This window comes from Drosophila bipectinata, chromosome XR (assembly GCF_030179905.1).
Source record: "Drosophila bipectinata strain 14024-0381.07 chromosome XR, DbipHiC1v2, whole genome shotgun sequence".
NCBI classification, from domain to species: domain Eukaryota; kingdom Metazoa; phylum Arthropoda; class Insecta; order Diptera; family Drosophilidae; genus Drosophila; species Drosophila bipectinata.
This window is the reverse complement of record NC_091735.1, coordinates 23,079,894-23,098,505: the sequence shown is the minus strand read 5'-3', so window position 1 is coordinate 23,098,505 and position 18,612 is coordinate 23,079,894. Positions and strand designations below refer to the sequence as shown.

The window sequence follows — 18,612 nt, the reverse complement described above, 5'->3', positions numbered from 1 at the left end:
TGGCTTTGTATAAGCCCCTCCTTATGGAAAAATATTTCTAACGTGGCCTTTGAATATATTTCAGTTTATAAGCTAGACTTTATGAGAAGCGTGGAGAAGGGCTCACTTAGACTTTTAGTATTGTTCAGTATTTTTTCTTTGTTTTTAAGCTGCCATCGCAAACTTTAAAACCCCACTGAATACCCACAATTATCTCTCAGTCTCCATAGAGTCCTATCCTGAATCCCCAAAAACAGCCTGAAAAATGTATAATCCAAAAATTTTCATTCACCATTCGATTGTGAAATCAGGTTAAGGCCTCTCCGCCATCAATCAAAAGGCATTATCTATTAAATGAGCATTTGCCAGAGAATCCCATGGCACATTGGCCCAAAAATCCCACAAAAGTCTGCAATCAAAAATTGTTGTCAACACATTTCGATGCATTCTCATTTGTGTAATTACATTTTGGGCTGCATTTGGGTGCAGCAAAACAACAATTAGCGACGCGTTTGTGGGACGCGACTCGTTTACAGAAAACGAGCCATCAAACAAAACTTTCATGTTGCAAGAGGCATGCTGGAAGCGAGAGGCACGCGGCAAGAGGCAACATCATCAATCATGCATTTGAAAAGTTTATTAAGGCCCTAGTGGGGGCTGGCTGGCTGGCTGGATGGCTGGCTGGCAAGTGTACTTAAGAGCTGACAAACTTTTCAATGGCTTTTTGCTCCACGCCAGAAGGAGGAGCAAAACTATACAAGTCCATGCCAAAACCAGGACACCAAAATCAGGAGAGGACAGGCCAAGGACCAAGGACCAAGTACCAAGGGCCCATGACATGCCACGACAGGACAGGGCAGGATCTACTCAGAAAGAGGTGACATATATTACCAACATCTATACTATTTAGTGATGAGTCATCATCACTCTTTTGAAAATCGATAATTTTACAATAACTATTTATCGATAATATCGTTTTTAATGAAGAAAAATGGTAATTAAAGTCATCTACTGCCAATTTTATAAACCACTTTCATTAAAGTTTTAATTTTCATTTGAAAAGTGCAACAACTCCCTGTAGCCCCTCTACTAGCTTCCATTAATCCCATGGATATTATTTATGGATGTTTGCTGAATTTGACGTAGAACGATATTAGATTGCTTTCGGTATTATTTATCGATTAAAGTTTCCGGGAGTGCTTTATTAGCGAGTATGGGAAGCGGAGAGTCCATCAATAATGTTAGCCATGAATTAATCATGAACTTCGACCATAATCTCTGGCAGCAACTTTCTTGAGCCTTTCTTTTGGGCCACGCCCACTCTCGTTGCAATTTAAATTTCCATTTTTTTTTCTTTTCTCTGTTGACCCTGAAAGTCGTGCTGGCATTCTGACACAAGAAAATGCAAATGGTAAGAAAATTGTGTGTGTTAGGGAACTATACTTTCACTTCTTTTCACCGCTAATCTTTACCAAAAAAAAAAAAAATAGTATATAAGGATATATATATATATATAAAGTGTAAGAGAGAGAATGTGTATATATATATGTTCATCAATTTTCAATAACAATGGAAGCCAAAAGAGGAAATGCACAAAGTGAAAAAATAAAGAAAAAAAAAAATAAAAAAGAAAGAAAAGCGAAGAAAGCTCCAGACAATGGCAGCACGTGGCGAATTTACGATGCAAAAATCTGCACAGAGAAGCAGCTATACGAACTACATACATACAACCATTCAGTTACAATAAAGGCGAAAAAAAAAAAAAGAAAACCCCGTCAATTCTTCGAGCTTCGAGCAATTTCAATAAATTGCAAATGATATAAAGCTGTAGAGGAACGACGAGGACTCGCCGAAGACTCGCAATACTTTCAGTCAATAACCCAAGCGATAAACAATGAATAAGAGATGGCACTGCCACGATAATCGCCAAAACGATAAGCTATCGATACTATTATTATTTCAATCGAAGCCAATTTATTGGATAACTAATTGAAGGTAATTTGCGTTTATTTTTAAGAGATTGGAGATTGAAAACCTGTCTTGAAACGTAAGACTTATGACTTTATTTTTTGTGGAAAAACCAACAAGACCCTAAAGCCTTTGGGGAAATATCCAGCCTCTATCCAGAGGCAGTGGCAGAGGCAGGTATGTGTTGAATAAGTATGCTTGTTTGAGCAAGTTTTCATCTGGCTGAATCTTTCAACCTCCAAAATATCATCGTGGATATAAAAAAAATAAAACATAAATAAAGGATAACCATTGTGGCAAGCACCCAAACACATTGACCGACCGAAGGATGCCGCAGGCTTCTTCCAAAGCGTCTGTCTTTGCTCAGACTGCTCTTTAGCTTTACTTCTTCTTGTTTTTTTTTGAAGCTTTTTATATGTCCGCCCCTTTTCAGTATGTTGATACACTGAAAAATATTTTTAGGCGATTATTTGAAAGAAGTTTCAAAAGCTAGCAAGAATTATAATCCTTATGATGGCTTAGTTTGGTTTAGTTTCTTTAATTTTTTTAATTTCTTAGCCTCTTAGGCCTCTAAAATATAGTTACACTAATTTTCTTGCAGTGTAACTTGTGCTAGCCCCTGTTTGTGTGTGTTAAGTCGCGCGTAGACGACGAGAACGACACTGGCATGGTGCGGTCATGAATCATGCCAAAAAATTGCAGTCACCGTCGACCAGAATGGCGACCCAAATTCCCAGCTTCTACCTACCCTCCAACCCTACCCTACTATTCTATAACATTTTCTCCCCTGATGTCTTCCCTGCCAGATTCTCAGTTTCTCATTCTCGGATTCTCGGGTATAGTGGCCGCTCCACTTGAGGCAGCACAGACATTGCAACGACATCGAAGGACAAACGATGGACGAAGGACATGCTCCTATTTCTCCACTACTAGCTTTTGCAGCTTCTTTGGCTTGTCTAGCTCCTTTGGCTCCTTTGGCTCCTCTGGCTCCTTGCTGGTGGATGCTTCTCTGATGCTTCCTAAGAAGCTGCTGCTGCAGTGAATTTGTCGCACTGTCTCACCAAAAAAAAAGGGGGCGTTCTTCTCAATTGCCACACCGCAAATAATTATTATTAAATTATTTTTATAGATTTTAAGATTTTTAAGATAATAAAGTAACAAATTTTGTATGATTTATAGTTCATTTAATTATTATTGGTTGCCTAAACATGAATATTTCTTGAATATTTATGACATTAAACGCTAAGGTTATAAATCAGAATAGATATAAATGGTTTTTAATATTTATTCGAGTTTTTAAAAGAAATAATATTTAAAAATGGTGAAAAATTAAAAAAAAAAATTTATTTTGAGTATTTAAAAAATGTGTTTAAAGTTTATCTTGTTTTTAGATATTATATTTAGGAGAAACAATTAAGAAAAAGGGAACTAAAAGATGTTGAAGTCAAAGAAATCTCATTTCTTTTAAAAAATCTAACAATTAAAAGCTTTTAGTATTTATTTTATAAAATATTTATATTATATATTTCTTAAGAAATATTTCCTCCTAAAAAATGGCAACAAATTCTTTATCCTTATCCATATTCCTTACCATTTCCTTAAAAACCAAACCCTAAGTATTATTTTTCCAGAAAAATTTTCCCCAAGTGCCGACCATCTTAAGAAGGGCGTCGACACGCCCCATTTTAGCCCCCCCCCCCCCATTGTTGCTGTAGCTGTTGCAGCCTTAGTTGTTGTAGTTGTTGTAGTTGTCGTCATCGTTCCCATCGTCAACGTTGTCGGTGGCACTTCACTTTTCTATATTAGCGCCACGTAAGTGCAGCCGCAGGGGCGTGGCAATTGCATTAGAGAAGGGGTCGGGGGGAACTTGCAACTGGGCAGGATGTAAAAAAAAGGTGGGGGGGCTGTGGGGGAACCACGGAAGTCGGTTGGGGGGATAATGGGCGTTGGAGGACATTAATATCGCAGTAGATAAAGTGCTTGGAAGTGAAAAATTATACGAAGCTATAATGTTTTTCCAAGCCAGACAATGGAGAAAATTTGAATTCAAGAGAAGAGACATAAAAAAAAAGAAACTTTAAACTTAAAAAATGTTATATATATATATATTATAGAAGAAGCTTTATTATTTTGTGACTTGTTATAGATAATAAAAAAAAACTAAGCACTGTCTTTAATTCAAAAAGTGTCACATAAAGTCGGGGAAGAAAAAACCAAAACTCTCTTGGAAGTTTTCTGCGAAAAACAAATAATTTTCCTATGAATTTATCAAACCAATGAACTATGTATACATTCTACTACCGTTCGAGGGCATCCGAGACACACACATAGAACTTCTGGGTAATATATGCCTCAAAGTTATAGGTTGCCCTTTGACCCACCGATTGAAATAAGTAGTGGCATCGCGGGCCAGTCGTCGTCGGCAATAGCTGTGGAAAAGTGCACAGTTGTCGTCGGTTGATTCAATGTGGGGGGAAAATGTGGAAAATGGCTGAAAAGTGGGTGTTAGTTGCAGTCTTGCTGGTCAGGGTCTCTTTTCAGGGGTATGCACTGTGCGAAAAATAATGGAGGGGTCGAAGAATATTTTCCAAATCTTTCAAAACTTTTATTATAAGGTTCTATTAATATTTATATTCAAAAATATTTTCAAAATCTTTACTAAGTTTTAATATGAGGTTCTATTATAATTTATATTATATGTTCTCATTGAAGCTCTACGTTTTTATCCTAAAATTGCTATAAAATATATTTAAATACCAGAATAGTCGCTTTTCTCTTTTTTTTATAACTTTTTTTAAGTATTGTTTTGGGAAAAAATTTGAATCTAGAACCCCAAATAGACCTTTTTATTAGTGAATTTCTACTATAATATCTAAATATCCTACAAAATAATGTTAAGTACCAGGATGGAAACCCTTCTATCTATTTTTACAAGCTTGCTTACTTTTTTTAAACTATTCCTTTGTAAAAACATAAGTCTGTGTTAATAAACTCTACTTTCAATTTAAAATATTAAAATAGTTTAAAATAATTTAATATATCGCCAATTATTCGATCAAAAAACTTTTAATAAATTTGTATTCAAGGTTAATATTATTATTATTTTTTGTTAGTTAAGGCACAACTTCCTTGGCAGTTGGGCCATCTACCTAAATATTTTAATTCCAAATTTAAAAAGTAAATCTAAGAAAACGTTTTAAGAATTCTATTCTACCCCTAAGGTACTTTTTCTAAAGCCTATCATATTTTTAACATATAATTTGTACAACATTTTTTCTCTCTGTATGTTTATCTATGTTAAACACATATGTGTGTGTCTGTCTGGGTATTAGTGAGTGCTTGCATGTTGTGTGTGTGCGTGTGGGTTCAGTATGCGTGTGGCTCGTTTAATGGCCACAAAGCGGAAACTGGAGCGTGGCAGTTGCAGCTTCTTCTTCGCCATCGTCCTCGCCATCGCCCTCGCCATCGCCATCGCCCTCGCCCTCGCCTTTGCCAGCTTGGCTCTTGGTCGTCTTCTTCGGCTGATGCAGCTGCATTAGCAGCCATTTGCAGAAGCCATTGATGCCACTGCATATGTATGTATGTCTCCCAGCTCTCTCTCCCATCTCTCTCTCTATCTATCTCTTTCTGGCGTGCTTTACTGCCATTTATATTTATGTTTGTTACCGCTACCCCTCCCCCTTCACAACCCCTTGTGGGAAAAATGATGACATGAAAAATTGTGTTGCCCGCTTTTGGGCGCTGCTTTTCGATTTTTTTTATTCGGGGGTTTCCCCACTTTGAAAATTCGATGTATTTTTATTTTATTTTTAGTATATTTGTGAGTATTTTTTTTTTGTTGGGCAGCCCTAAGGCCAGTCAGCAGACATCCACCAGGAAGCTTCTCGAGCACAATTTATGGCTTTTTAAATCGAAAGAAATTCAATGCTTGTTTAAGAAGAATGAACCAAACGATACGAAACGAAACGAAATGGATGGAAAGAAATATATATATAGAGAGAGAGAGAGAGGGGAGGGAAAGGAAGCTCCTACCCAAAACAAATTTCAAGATTTATGTTTACTTTCTCCGCCTCTATTCCATCTATTATTTTATTTATTTTCCCACTCTCTGTTTGTTTATATTTTTGTATTATTCGCATGTGAGTCAAGGATGTTTGGGTTTCGGTAAGTGGCTTTCCATTTTCCATTTTCCGATATGCTAAAATTTTCAAATTAGTTGCAAAGTTCTAAATTCTTGAAACAATATTTGCTTTATGTTTTATGCTTATTTTTTTCTTGTTTTTTTTTTTTTTTTGTAAGGTAAACAGTTTATGCTGGGGAGGCTTGTAGGCTTTTTCAGGTAATGGTTCTCCAATACCTCAAATACCTATTAAGGTTTTTTTTTTTATAAAAACATTTGAAATCTTGAGCGTTGATTGAAAGTGCTTTTAAATAATTTGATTTTTAGGAAATAACGCTTCACGTGTTTGTGTCAAGGGCCCTGGCTGGCACTACTTGAAAAATTGCACGTAAATTGCTGTGAAAAGAGTGAGATATATAGACATATACATATATATATCAATATATATGGTATGTACGATTTCGATCGGTCTTTGCCAAGCAGTGAAAGTGAATACATTGAATATATATGTATGTATCTCAGAACAGATGGGAGCACCCCCCCCCCACCCAAAAAAAAGGGAGAAAAACACGCCCGAAAATCGAGAACCATTAAATTCTGGCTGGCCTTGATGACGCGTCGCGACGCGATGCGCATAAAAAATGGAAAATCAAATCGAAAAAAAATAGCACACCAACACACACACACCCAGAACGCACAAAAGGCGTTAGCCAGGCCAAAAAAAAAAAAAGGAGAAAGGGGTCTTGGCTGAGATCGCAATCAATGCGTTTAGGGCCGATGGTGGCGGTGCTGCTGGCAGTGGTGGTGGTGCTTTGATTGTGGGCGTGGCTGCCTTGTGCCAGTTTCAACTATGCAGCCACACACATAGGCAGACAGAGGTCTCACAGATACAAATACATCTACAAAGGCTGCTACGGCGGCCTCATTTTGAGGACGCCACTAGAACAGAAACTGAAACTGAAACTAAAACTGAAACTGAAAAAAAAAAAAAACTGAAAACCAAAGCCGAACCGAATCCGAATCCGAGTTCAATGTGGAGATAGATGAGAGACCGACCATTGTCCTTCGTCCTCCAGCCTTCGTCCCTTTTCTGGTTGCATTGGCCAGCCAAGCCATTCCCCCATCCAATGCCAACTCATCCCCAATTGCCACTTTCCATTTCAAGTTAACTTAATTTTGTGGGAAAGTTCCCTTGGTTTTGAGAAAGGTTTGGGTTTTTAAATATTAAAGTTATTAGAAAATATATTTTGAAAATTAAGAATAAGATTTGTTGGCCTAAGGATTTTACTAAAATCATTTCTATAATTCTTCTAGGGTACAGGGTACTCTCCCTATTCGACTACTGATCTTGTACAATTTCTGTTCCTGAATTAATCCCAATTCCCAATCGTTTCTTTCAAGTGATTTTTATTTTATTTTTGTTTCATTTCGCATTTCTGTGTTGACTGTCTGTCTTTCTGTCTGCCTGCCTGCCGGGTTGCCTGGCTTTCTGTGGCAATTGCCGAAATCCAAATTAAGCTGCGGCAATAAAGCCTGGCCCAGACAATAACAGCTAGCTCCACCCCACCCCACGGCACTCAGTCTCCTGCCGACAAAAGAAAAAGTCCCTTCAGTCTCATACATTCAATATACATATAGTATTTTCCACTGCTCCGATTCTTGAATTAATGCATAAATGCAGAGTGAGAAAAAGGTGGTATTATATTAAGGGGAAATTAATTACATATAGTTTGAGAAACTACTTGAATTTCTATAAGAAAATTTTTAAGAAACTCTAGCTATGAATATTGGCATTTATTAAGTTATAGTTTCTTAAAAACTTGGTAACTTTTCATGAGATATGAGGCTCGCCTTGCTTGTCACATGTGGCGTATGATTAATATTTCTTATAACATTACTCATACGCATAGTTGGCTTTTATGATAGCCACTACTATGAAGAGTATAGTATAATATGAGTATGGCATGGAATACATAACATATATAGTATGATATACCATACTTAAAATGGCTTGCTTTTTTAAAGAAAATTAAGAAAAAATACCCTTGAAGTCTAGAAGTAACGGGTATACAGTAGTAAAAGTAGTATTTTCAAGAGAATTTAAGTATTTTGAAGACAAAGTATATTTTCTAGAAAATAGAAAATAGAAATTAAAATTTATAGAAAAAATATTTATGTACTCAAAATATATACTACTGTGTTCAAAATACTTAAATACTCAAAAATTAAAAAAAAAAAATACTTTGATCTACTAAGTTTGTGTTCCTTGAATACCAAAACGTAAATACCAAAAATATTTATTTAATACCAACAATAGGAGCATTCATTTATGAAGAGAAGGTTTTAAGGTTTTAATATTGATGAATTCTAAACCTATTTATGAAGTTTAATATTTATGAGCTATGTATCTCATATATAGCCAAAAAATAAGAAAAGACTCTTCTTAAGGAAAAGAAAATTCTTAAACAGCCTCGCCTAGCCTTGGGATGTAAATAAGATATTTTCATCTTAAAAAAAAGAAAGATTATCAAATAATAACCAAAACTCTCTAAATATTTCTTTAAAAAATTTCAAACCCTTACCTATCACCACCTATTTTTTTAAAAAGAAATATATATTTGACTCCTAATTTTTTTCTACATATTCAGATATATATTTTTTGCAAGTGCCGGGGCCAGTCGAGCCTTATCCTCCCGGTGCCGCCCCCATAACTAACTCAAAGCACTCGAGCGCTTCAATGGACACGCAGGCCCTCCGCCCCAAATAAGGGGATTAGGGGAACCAGCCGGGGGGTGGTGGCTAGGGCCTGGCGGAACTTGGAGAGGTTGTCGGGCGAATGTCATGCGATTGTTTTGTGTGTTGTGTTGTGTTGTGTGTTATGTTGCAAGAGTCCTTGCCGTCGACGGGCTTTGTTTGAATGGCACTCGAATCGAGCCGAGAAATAGGAGGGGGGGGGCAATAAGGGGACGGGGGGATGGTATAAAAGATTGGGTCGAGGCTAATAAATACAAGGCACTTACTTGATATAAATGAAAGCACAAGAATCATATCTATGGTCACTTGAAACCACTTCATCTCATTTCCCTCTGCACGCTTTTTTTCGCCTTTGCTGCGGTGGTGCTGGATTCTATTTACTTTTTTTTTATATTATTATTATTTTTAATTTATTTATTTGTGTTTTTACAATTAAATTTTAACTCCTCTTCGTTGGTTGGTTTTTGTTTGTTATTTAGTTTCCTGGCAGCTTCTGGTTTTTTATTTTGTTATTTTAAATAATTTCCTGATTTTTCCACGCAGGCGCAACTGTTACAGAAATTTCAAATTGAAATTTTAATTGAAATTTCTTAATAAATTTTTGGTTGTTGTTGTTGTTGTTGTTGTGCGTTATATGCATTTCAGTTGTTTTTTATTATTAGTTGTTGTTGATGATGGCTTCTGTTGTGGTTGTTGTTGTTGTTGTTGTTGTTGTTATCCTCAAATTTTTGGCAGCATTTATTTACATTATTTATTATTGGATAAGCCTTCATGCTTCTGGATCTTCTGGATTTCCCCTTCCTTTGACATTAATTTGTCAATTTTTTTTAATTGATTCTATATATCAACCACATATCAGACATATCTTTTTTTACATCTTTCGGTATATATATATATATAGAAATATATATGTATATATATTATATTTTTTTTTTGTTGGCAGTTTTCGATTAAAATTCTTGAAATTTTATGTTTTTATTTTTTTTTTTTGGTGGCCTTGGCTTCCTCTTTGGCAAGCTTTCCTTTGTTGTGCATTTGTTTTGATCCTGGTAGTCCTTGCTGTCCTTTTTTTTCGTATTCTCTTGCCTTACATTGTTTCAATTTTCCGTTTTCCCCGCCGTCTGTTTGTGGTAGCTTTTCAAAGACAAAGAAAGGAATCTGCAAGAATAAGAGAATAATGAAAAGGTTTTAATATTTTTAGGAATTGAAAGTATAACTAAATTTAATAAATATTCTATTTAATGTTACTTATTTAGGTTTATATACTAAAATTTTAATACTCATACATTTTTCATAATCATACATCTCATAATTTCTATAACTTATAAGATTTATTATTATTCTTTTCTTTTATATCTTTATCCTTATCCTTATTCTGTTTCCTTTTAAAAGAACAATAAACTTTTCATTTCTAAGAAACAAATCCCTAATATATGCCCCCCTCCCACACTCGCAGGATACAACAGGACACAACTTTCCTTATTCTTCTGTTTATGCAAATTGGTTTTAATTATAATTTTCTACTCTCGCCGTTGACCCAAAAATTGGATTGTTTTCAAATATACATATTTTATATTTATATTTTTTTTTTGGGCCACAAAACATTTTGTGAATTTTAATTGCTAATTTCGCGTAATTCATTTAGCCTCTGAGAAGAGATCTGAGAAGGTATGCCGCCGAAAGAACGAAAACTTTTCTGTAAAAAGATAGTCCTTTGGGTCTGTTAATTTAATTAATAACTCAACCCTCCCCCCCACCCCCTGTCAGTTTCTCAACTTGACGAGTCGGTGGTGTCCTTTTTTATTCCCTTTTCCTTGAATAGGATAATCTTGAAAGTTATTTTGTCCTTGTCCTTGTCCTTGTCCGAGTCCTTGTGAGCTGTGTGTGTGTGCTGAGTGTCCTGAGTGATTGCCGAAAGTTGAAATTTTAAGATGCTCTTGAATGGCTTTTAATTGGTCTTGTTTTGTCTTAATTATTTTCAAAAGTTGGGAATGGTATTTTTTAATTATATTTTGGGTTGGGCATTTGTATTTATTATAGTTGTTGGAATTAATAAACGAAAGGGATTTCAAATAATTAATAAAAGCTCTTGGTTTAATTTTATGTAATCTCTCAACCCAAAAAAAAAGCTCTTCTCCCTTGAAACTGTTAAAAATCAATAGGTCATCCTTGAAATAGGTACCTCCTCCTCCTCCTCCTGCCACCTTTCGGAACTCGGAAGACTTTCAAGGCCAAGGACACTCTTGTTACTTGATTATTTTTAGCTTTAGCTTAGTAGTTATATTATTAATATAAAATTCCTTAATTTCCGAGCCCTGCTAGAGCTGTTAAGCCGCAGAACCATTTACCAGAAAATTATGCGAATTAAAAAACTGCAAGTTTTTCCCCCAAAGTTGTCACATTATTGCGCAATTCAATTAGGGAGACTTTAAGTCGCCACTTGTGGGGGGGTTACTGGGTGGTTGGGTGGTTAGTGGGTGATGATGATGATGCTGTTGCCAACTTTTCCAAAACGGGGTAAGAGGGGCAAGGAGGGGCCTGGCATGAATGAGCAATTCAGCGAGGGCGTGAAAAGGTTTTCGGAAGTAATTTAAGAAAATGTCATAAGAGTGTGTGTGTTAGTAAGTGTGTGTGTGTGCGTGTGCATGACCTTACCACCCACCTGTCCTTGTTCTCTCCCTCTAGCAGGCTGTCAAATATTTAACCCACGTAATACCCCAGTGACATATCTGCAAAGTACCAGCAAAATGTCACTTTCAAATCCACTAAAGTTAAGTGTTCTTACAGCTGAGATGGTTTTTAATATTTTTTAATTTAAAAAAGATTTAGTTTAAGACTTAATGTGTGTTTTTTTAATATATTTAAATTTTTATAGACTTCTTGAAAGGGCCAGTTATTATTTAGGCTCTTAATATCCCTTAAATCTTATTTGAAAAAATATTTTAAAACACTTCCTTAAATCCAAAATTAAAATAACCTTTTTTAAATTAAAAAATTGTATCAAAAATCATTATTTTCTCTTAATTAATATTTAAAATTTAAAAATAACAATCCCTTTGGGTTAATCCTGCAGGCATCTGCAGTAGCAGAGACGCTGGCAGCGTGGCAGGTGGCAGGACATGGCAGGACGTGGCTGGATGGCTGGCTGGCTGGCTGGATGGCTGGCTGGCTCGAGGACGACACGTTTTTGATGCAACAAAAGATGCCAAGTGTCAATTTAAACAGCCGCACACTTGCCACCGAGCAGGACGGCCCAAAACCAAGGCGTAACTACCTAAGAGAGCGACAGAGAAAGGACTAGACGACCAAAAAAATATGTACCAGGGGCATCACTCCCTCTCCCTCTCTGTTTCTGTCTCTGTCTCTCTCTCTTTGTCGTCCTGTGCTCCTTGAAGCTTGAAAAAGCCAACGTTGACAGCGTTTAAGACTTTTCCCCATTGTCCTTGCCAGCGCCTTGATGGTTTGACAGGGCAAGGCAAGTCCTTTTTCCCCCTCACCCCTCACACCCCGCCTTTCATGCACACTGCATGTCCTGCATCCTTTCGTCCTGCTCGCGTAATCCACGGTCCCACTCGGTTCTCAGGTTCTGCCTGCCAGTCTCCGCCTGGTGTTGTCTTTTCATATTAAATGCATTGCAGAATGTAAAAATGTTTCCAAAAAAAAAAAACTGAGGTTTTTAATAAAAAAAAGGATAACAAAAAGGGGGCAGGATAACTCCAAATTTAAGCATAAGGGATAAGTGGTTGAGACTCTTGATTTAAGATTTAAGAATTTTTGAAAAATATTATCTAAGATTTTTCAGAAAAGAGGCTTGAAAGAATTGAAACTAGAGGCTTGAGACTAGCTATTATCCTTTCTATAATTTATTGTAGAATTTTAATATTTAATATTTTAAATATATTATTTAATTAACTTTTTTATAAACTTACTACATTCTCCCTAAGTTCAAAGTCATTTTCTTCAAATAATTACCAATATCTAAAGCTCTATAATATCCCTAAGCTCTTAGACTCTTATTTTCATTGCTTAATTTTAATTTTTAAATCCCCTTAGCCTTTTAAAATTATCTATTATTTAAATAATAATAATAATCCCTCCTTGACTTCCGTTTGTCTGTTGAACCAATTTGGTCTCTGTCATCCAGATAGTTGCCACTGCCACGGCCTTCGCAGCTCCTTGCTATCCAACCTCTGACCCTGCCCTGGTCTCCCTCCTCCCCACCCAAAAAAATTCCAGCTAACACCATCCACTCATGCCATCCACCCGCCTGCCAGCCTGCCCCCCTTGTACCACATTTGTCGCTCATTATGGGCGCTCATTAGGCGGCGCTCGCGGCATGTCAAGTCTGCACAAAAAAAAAAAACACAAAAAAAACTATATAATAATAAAAAAAAAAAAAGAAGAATATATGTATATGAGGGAGAAAGCTTTCTGAGGGCGAGTTAAGCCCCTGGATCCCTGACCCCTGACCCTTAACCCCTAATCATGCAGAGCAGCGTGCAAAGGCTAAAAGGGCGTAATAACTATATTATGCAGTCTGACTAAGTTATAGAGCCCACAGACGCCCCGATCTGGTCTGGAAACTGGAATCTGGCCAGAAGCACGAAGCCTTCAAGCCAAAAATCATAAATAAGTTAAGAGAACTCTGCTGTAAAGTGTTTTTTAAGAGCTAGTTTGGTTTAAAACTATTTTTTTTCCATAAAAAAAAATAAATAATATTCATGTCATACAAACCTCCCTTTTTAAACCTCTCTTTTAATAACAATTATTTTGGATTATTTTATGCCCCCCCCCCTCCCTAGAAAAGCATAATATTATTGCGACTTTTTGGCCATGATTTATACATTTTTGGCTAAAACAACAATTCATTCCCATCAGCGTTAACATCGTCATTATTATGATATTTTAGCTGAAACTGAGAAGACGTCGCTACTCATTCGCATGCACAAGCCATCTTTATCTCCCATCTCTCTCTCCCACTCTCTCTCTATCTATCCATCTCTTTTTAGTTGATACTCCGTCTCTGTCTGATGCTGGGTTGTGTTGCTGATTTTGCCATTATTACATGCATATTTCGTGTAATGAGTGCGATTAGCATTTTCAATGAAGTGGGGTTAACAATGTGCCTTGCATTTCTAGTTGGGGGAAAGCCACCCCCCCTCCTCCCCCTCCTCCCCCTCCACCCCTCTCTTATCTCTCAAGTGCTCTAGCCTTTAGCTATCTCTCTCTCTGTCTCTGTCTATCGCCATTTTCTAGCAACTGATGACGCTGATGCTCCAAATGTTGCTGCGTCATCAACATAATCATCGGGCATCAACATTTCAAATTGAGCAGCATTATTGGCCTTTACCCTACCCTACCCCTCCCCCGCAACCCGCAAGCATATATATAACGGTATATACCATATATCCATAACTGTATGTATGTATGAAAGCCATAAACAGTCACTGCAGTTGATCAATTGCCAAGCAGTACTACTATTTATGAATGGCCATCACTGTGATGGAAATTTTGTTTAAAAATTTAAATATTTTATATTATTATATTAATCTTTATATAAGAAATTATTTAAAATTTCATAGTTTGTTTATAAATATTAATTTTTAGGCTTAGTTAAAGTTAAAATAATTTAAAACTTTCTTTTAAGAATATAATTTAATTAAGCCTTAATTTAAGCCTTAATTGCCTTTATTTTAGTTTAATTACTTTAATTTATCAATTTTAATTTTAAAAAATATTTTATAAAAATATTAAAGTTTCTTTTATTTTTATTTTTTTTATTAATATTTTTCTATTTGTAATTGCATAATTTTCAGTGGCATTTCTACAATTTCAATCGCTCTTAGCCGCACACACCCGTACACCCACATAATGCTAGGACCTCTCTTTTTTTTTATGGCCACTTTCCTTAAACCAAAAAGCATCCCCTCATCCCCCCCCTACAGTAACCCTTAGTTGGGGTAAGCCCTTGCTAAAAAAAACGCCCGCCAGCTGAGCTTTGTCCTTGCGTTGGCATCTTTAATGTTGCCTACTTTTTTGCGCCAAGCTCTTACCATATATATCACATATATATATATATGGTCTAGGATTGCGGGGCGTATGATGCTAGATTTTCGCTTTTAACTCATTGTCTACTTATTGCTAACTTATTTTTTTTTTTGTGTCCTTGGTGTCCTTGTCGCTGGTTTTGCATTTCTATCTTTGTGTCTTGCAGTCCCCACCACCACAGCAGGAGACTACAACATTTTTAGCTATTTTTCTATAATTTATAAATATTTCGAAAATAATATGGGTTTTAAGATAAAAAAAATTAAATTGTATAATGTTATTTTTAGATGAAAAAGCATAGTTATACAAATTAAATATTTTTAATCTGAAAAAAAGTGTTAAATAATATTAGAATAATTTAAGAATTACAAAAAAAAAATGTCTTTTATAATTATAGTTCTTATATAATTTTTATATGGATAATTATCGATACTCTGTCTTTAAGGAGATTCTTTTCGAAAAGGGTTTCATTTTCAAAAGGATCTTTATAAGAAAATTACCACCTCCTAACTCATATTAACTATAAGGTTTAATGATAAATTTAAAATATAAAAATTTTTTAATAAATTTAGCAAATAATTTAAATAAAATGTAAAGAAACTAAATAAGTTCCTTCGAAGATCACTGCTTTTACAAAAATTTTCAAAACAAATTCTCAAGAAGTACTCTCTCAAGAAGTAAGATTTTCCTTAAAATTGAAAGATACTATTAAAGATGTTAGAAGAATAAATATTATTTTGAGAATCTCTATATGAGAACCAGCCCCTTAATTTTTTCCAGTGCCAACCATTTTGCCATTTGCCTTCGCCTTGGCAGTTGATTTCTGTCACAGCTGCCGTCTGTGATTTGTGTTTTTACCTCGACCGTTTTCCCCCATTTTCCACGGGTTTTTTCTCCTTGCCTTTTGTCTTTGTGCCTACTTATTTAGGATTTTTCTTTTGGCATTTTTCTAGAAGCACCCTTTAACCCCCCTGAATGTCATCTCTTTCTCGTTTCTCGTTTCTAGCTTGCGATTTATTGCTCATACGCACTGTGCGCCCCAGACTGCGACTGCGACTGAGACTGCGACTGCTACTAAAGGACACACATTTTGCGGCCATGTTTCATTTCTTTTGTATTTATAAGCTGTTTAAAGCGCTGCCAGAGAAGAAAACTGGGGGGCACGAGTGACAAATTACGAGCCAGAGAATTGATTATCTTGTACGAGATTATCCCAAGTGTCTATGTGACGGGTTATTGCCCCATTCGATGCGGTTCGACTAAGCCGCCATGAATTATACGAGTTCATGGCGACACATTCAACATTCAACTGCCTAGCTAGCTAGCTAGCTATCCTGAGAAGGACCTCATCCTGTCACACACATACACACATCACACATGTATTTGTTGAAAGAAATCTCAAGAAAAGAAATAAAAGGGTTTGGGGTTTCGAGTTGCGGAAACCAAACCAAAAAAAAATATACTTTTTATGGGGAAATTAAAATATATATATTATTCAGGGGAGGTTTAAAGGGATTTTAAGATACTGGTTTTATGTTCGAGAATTGATAGAATTAGAGAGGCCTTAAAAGGGTCTAAAATTAATATTTAAAGATTAAAGTATTACTTGAGTAAAGCTCCTATTTGATTTCTTAATGAAAAGAAATATTTTCTTATTCTAGAAATATTAGGAAAGTGAACTTAAAAGATATCTTATAGACTTCGATTTGGAAATTGTTTTAATAGTTGAGGTAATTGAAAAATTTGGCAAAGGTATTACTAGTATTTTTAGTAATTAATTATTAGTATTATTTTCTACAGAAATTATTTCTTTTATAGTCAACCCTCTTTTCGTTAACATAATATCTAATATTGTAATATCAATCTTTATACATATTATTGGTCAAAAAGGAAACCGAGAACCGATTCTGAATAAATAATTAAATAAAATGTAGTAAACTTAACTGGCCTAAGTCTTTATAAGTTATTACTTATTCCTCATAATTTTAATTTTAATCCTCTACCAATTTCGTTGTTTATTAAAAATTATATTTCATCGTTAATCCGATTTTTTGAACCCTTTTACCGTAAAATTGAGCTTTTAAAGCTTCTAATTTTGTTTCAAAGTGAAACATTTTCCCTAAACTATATACCTATAGACCTTAACTAAGCCCTAATTATAAATAAAATAAAATAAATAATAAAAGCCACCAATGGCTTACAAGAGTCATAGCATTTTAAAGTCCAAAAACATACCTCTTGAAGTCTCATTATCTAATTTAACCAAAAATGCCTCCCCAAACTATTACCCTCCAATATCTATCTATAAAAAGCCACCTCCTAATTATCCATTTGTATAACTTGTATCCTTTTAAACTAAAACCCCTTAATCTAATACCTCTCTGGTCCTTTTAATTCCAATTAATAATTGGCATCTCTTTCGTTTTGCAAATTGCAGTCTCGTGGCTTTAACCGACTTTGAGGAACTCGAGACTGACATTAATGGCTTAATGCCAGGGCCATTTGATATCCACTTGAGCAGGTGGCCTCCTGCCCGGCCCCTCTTAGTATAGCCCTCTTAACCCCTTTTGCAGCCCGTTAACCCCCCCTTTTTTTTGTAACCCCCCCACACTCTCCCGCTCTCTCTCTCTCTATCAGCCTGCTTACAATATTTTTCCTTTTAATGCGAATTGCAATGCGATTCCTTGGGTTTCTTGTTTTTTTTTTTTTTTCTAGAGGCTTGTTATGATGAGGCGCAGTTTGGCTCGTTTCCGCTTGGACAGGATCCGTTCGCGTGGAACTTGTTATCGCTGCCCCTGGTAGCCCCCTTTACCCCCCCTTACCTTTGGCTGTCTTTCAGGTGCGGCTTGCACATTTTTGCAGCTCAAGTTCTACGTTTTTTTCCAGCATTTATTTTCACTTTTTTATACCCTTTCAGAGGGTATAATAATTTTAGATACTATTTTTGGTCATATAATATGAATTTGAGAATTTCTTAAGGATCGGGTGACTATATCCTGTAGCTGCGATATAGTTCAGCGATCATGATAATGAAGATACAAGCTTGGAACTCTTTTAAAGTCTGATACTTAGGTGCCTATAAGGATCATTTTAATTATGAAAATCCCATGACCAACGATAACCGATATCTCCACCACTTAACTGCAAGGGTATCTCCCCTTCGACTCCCCCCCAAAGTATATATATATATATATATATTGACAGAAGCTGAAAGGAAGAAGCTACAGCTTGTGTCCTTTTTTTCTATGTTTCCTAAAGCTTGTTTGCTTCATACACAAAATGAGACACTTGACCAAAATGGTTGTCATAGCGATGGCAGTGTTGTTGTCCTGCAACAGCAGGATCCTCGAGGATATCCTGCCAAGCCAGGACCAGTTTCCAGGCTCTGTGTAACAGTTTCACGGATTAAGGAAGTTTAAATGCAAATCAGGTGAGTGGAGAGCACAATGGCTTCAAGGAGACTATTTAGGAGTGGGTATCCTTATTTGAATAAGGATATTTTTGCAAGGATATTAAAAAAAATAAAAAATAATTATTAAAAAAAAAAAACACACAAATAAATAAAATAATTAAATAATATTTAATTTATTCCCAAGGTATTACCAGATACTCTATAGCCCTTATAGCCCTGGTGGCCTTTAGGTCCCTCTTGTAGGTCCTTCCTCTATTAGTGCTTCCCCCCCCCCCCCCCCCCATCTCTTGAGTAGATGTTTATGACTGTCATCCAGCCCGTGGACCCTGGA

The 18,612-nt window shown here is 35.8% G+C and overlaps 1 protein-coding gene across 4 annotated transcripts in view; it reads right to left on the bottom strand.

The window, feature by feature from the left end:
• The window catches only part of nAChRalpha3 (nicotinic Acetylcholine Receptor alpha3), a 142,047-nt gene that overhangs the window by 68,123 nt on the left and 55,312 nt on the right, over positions 1-18,612 (bottom strand). For all 4 annotated transcript variants that reach the window (XM_070276581.1, XM_070276580.1, XM_043213081.2 and 1 more), the window contains one exon: positions 9,088-9,979. In XM_070276581.1, the coding sequence (XP_070132682.1) occupies positions 9,088-9,142 (55 nt within the window). In that variant the 5' untranslated portion in view covers positions 9,143-9,979. The remainder of the gene's footprint in view (positions 1-9,087; positions 9,980-18,612) is intronic.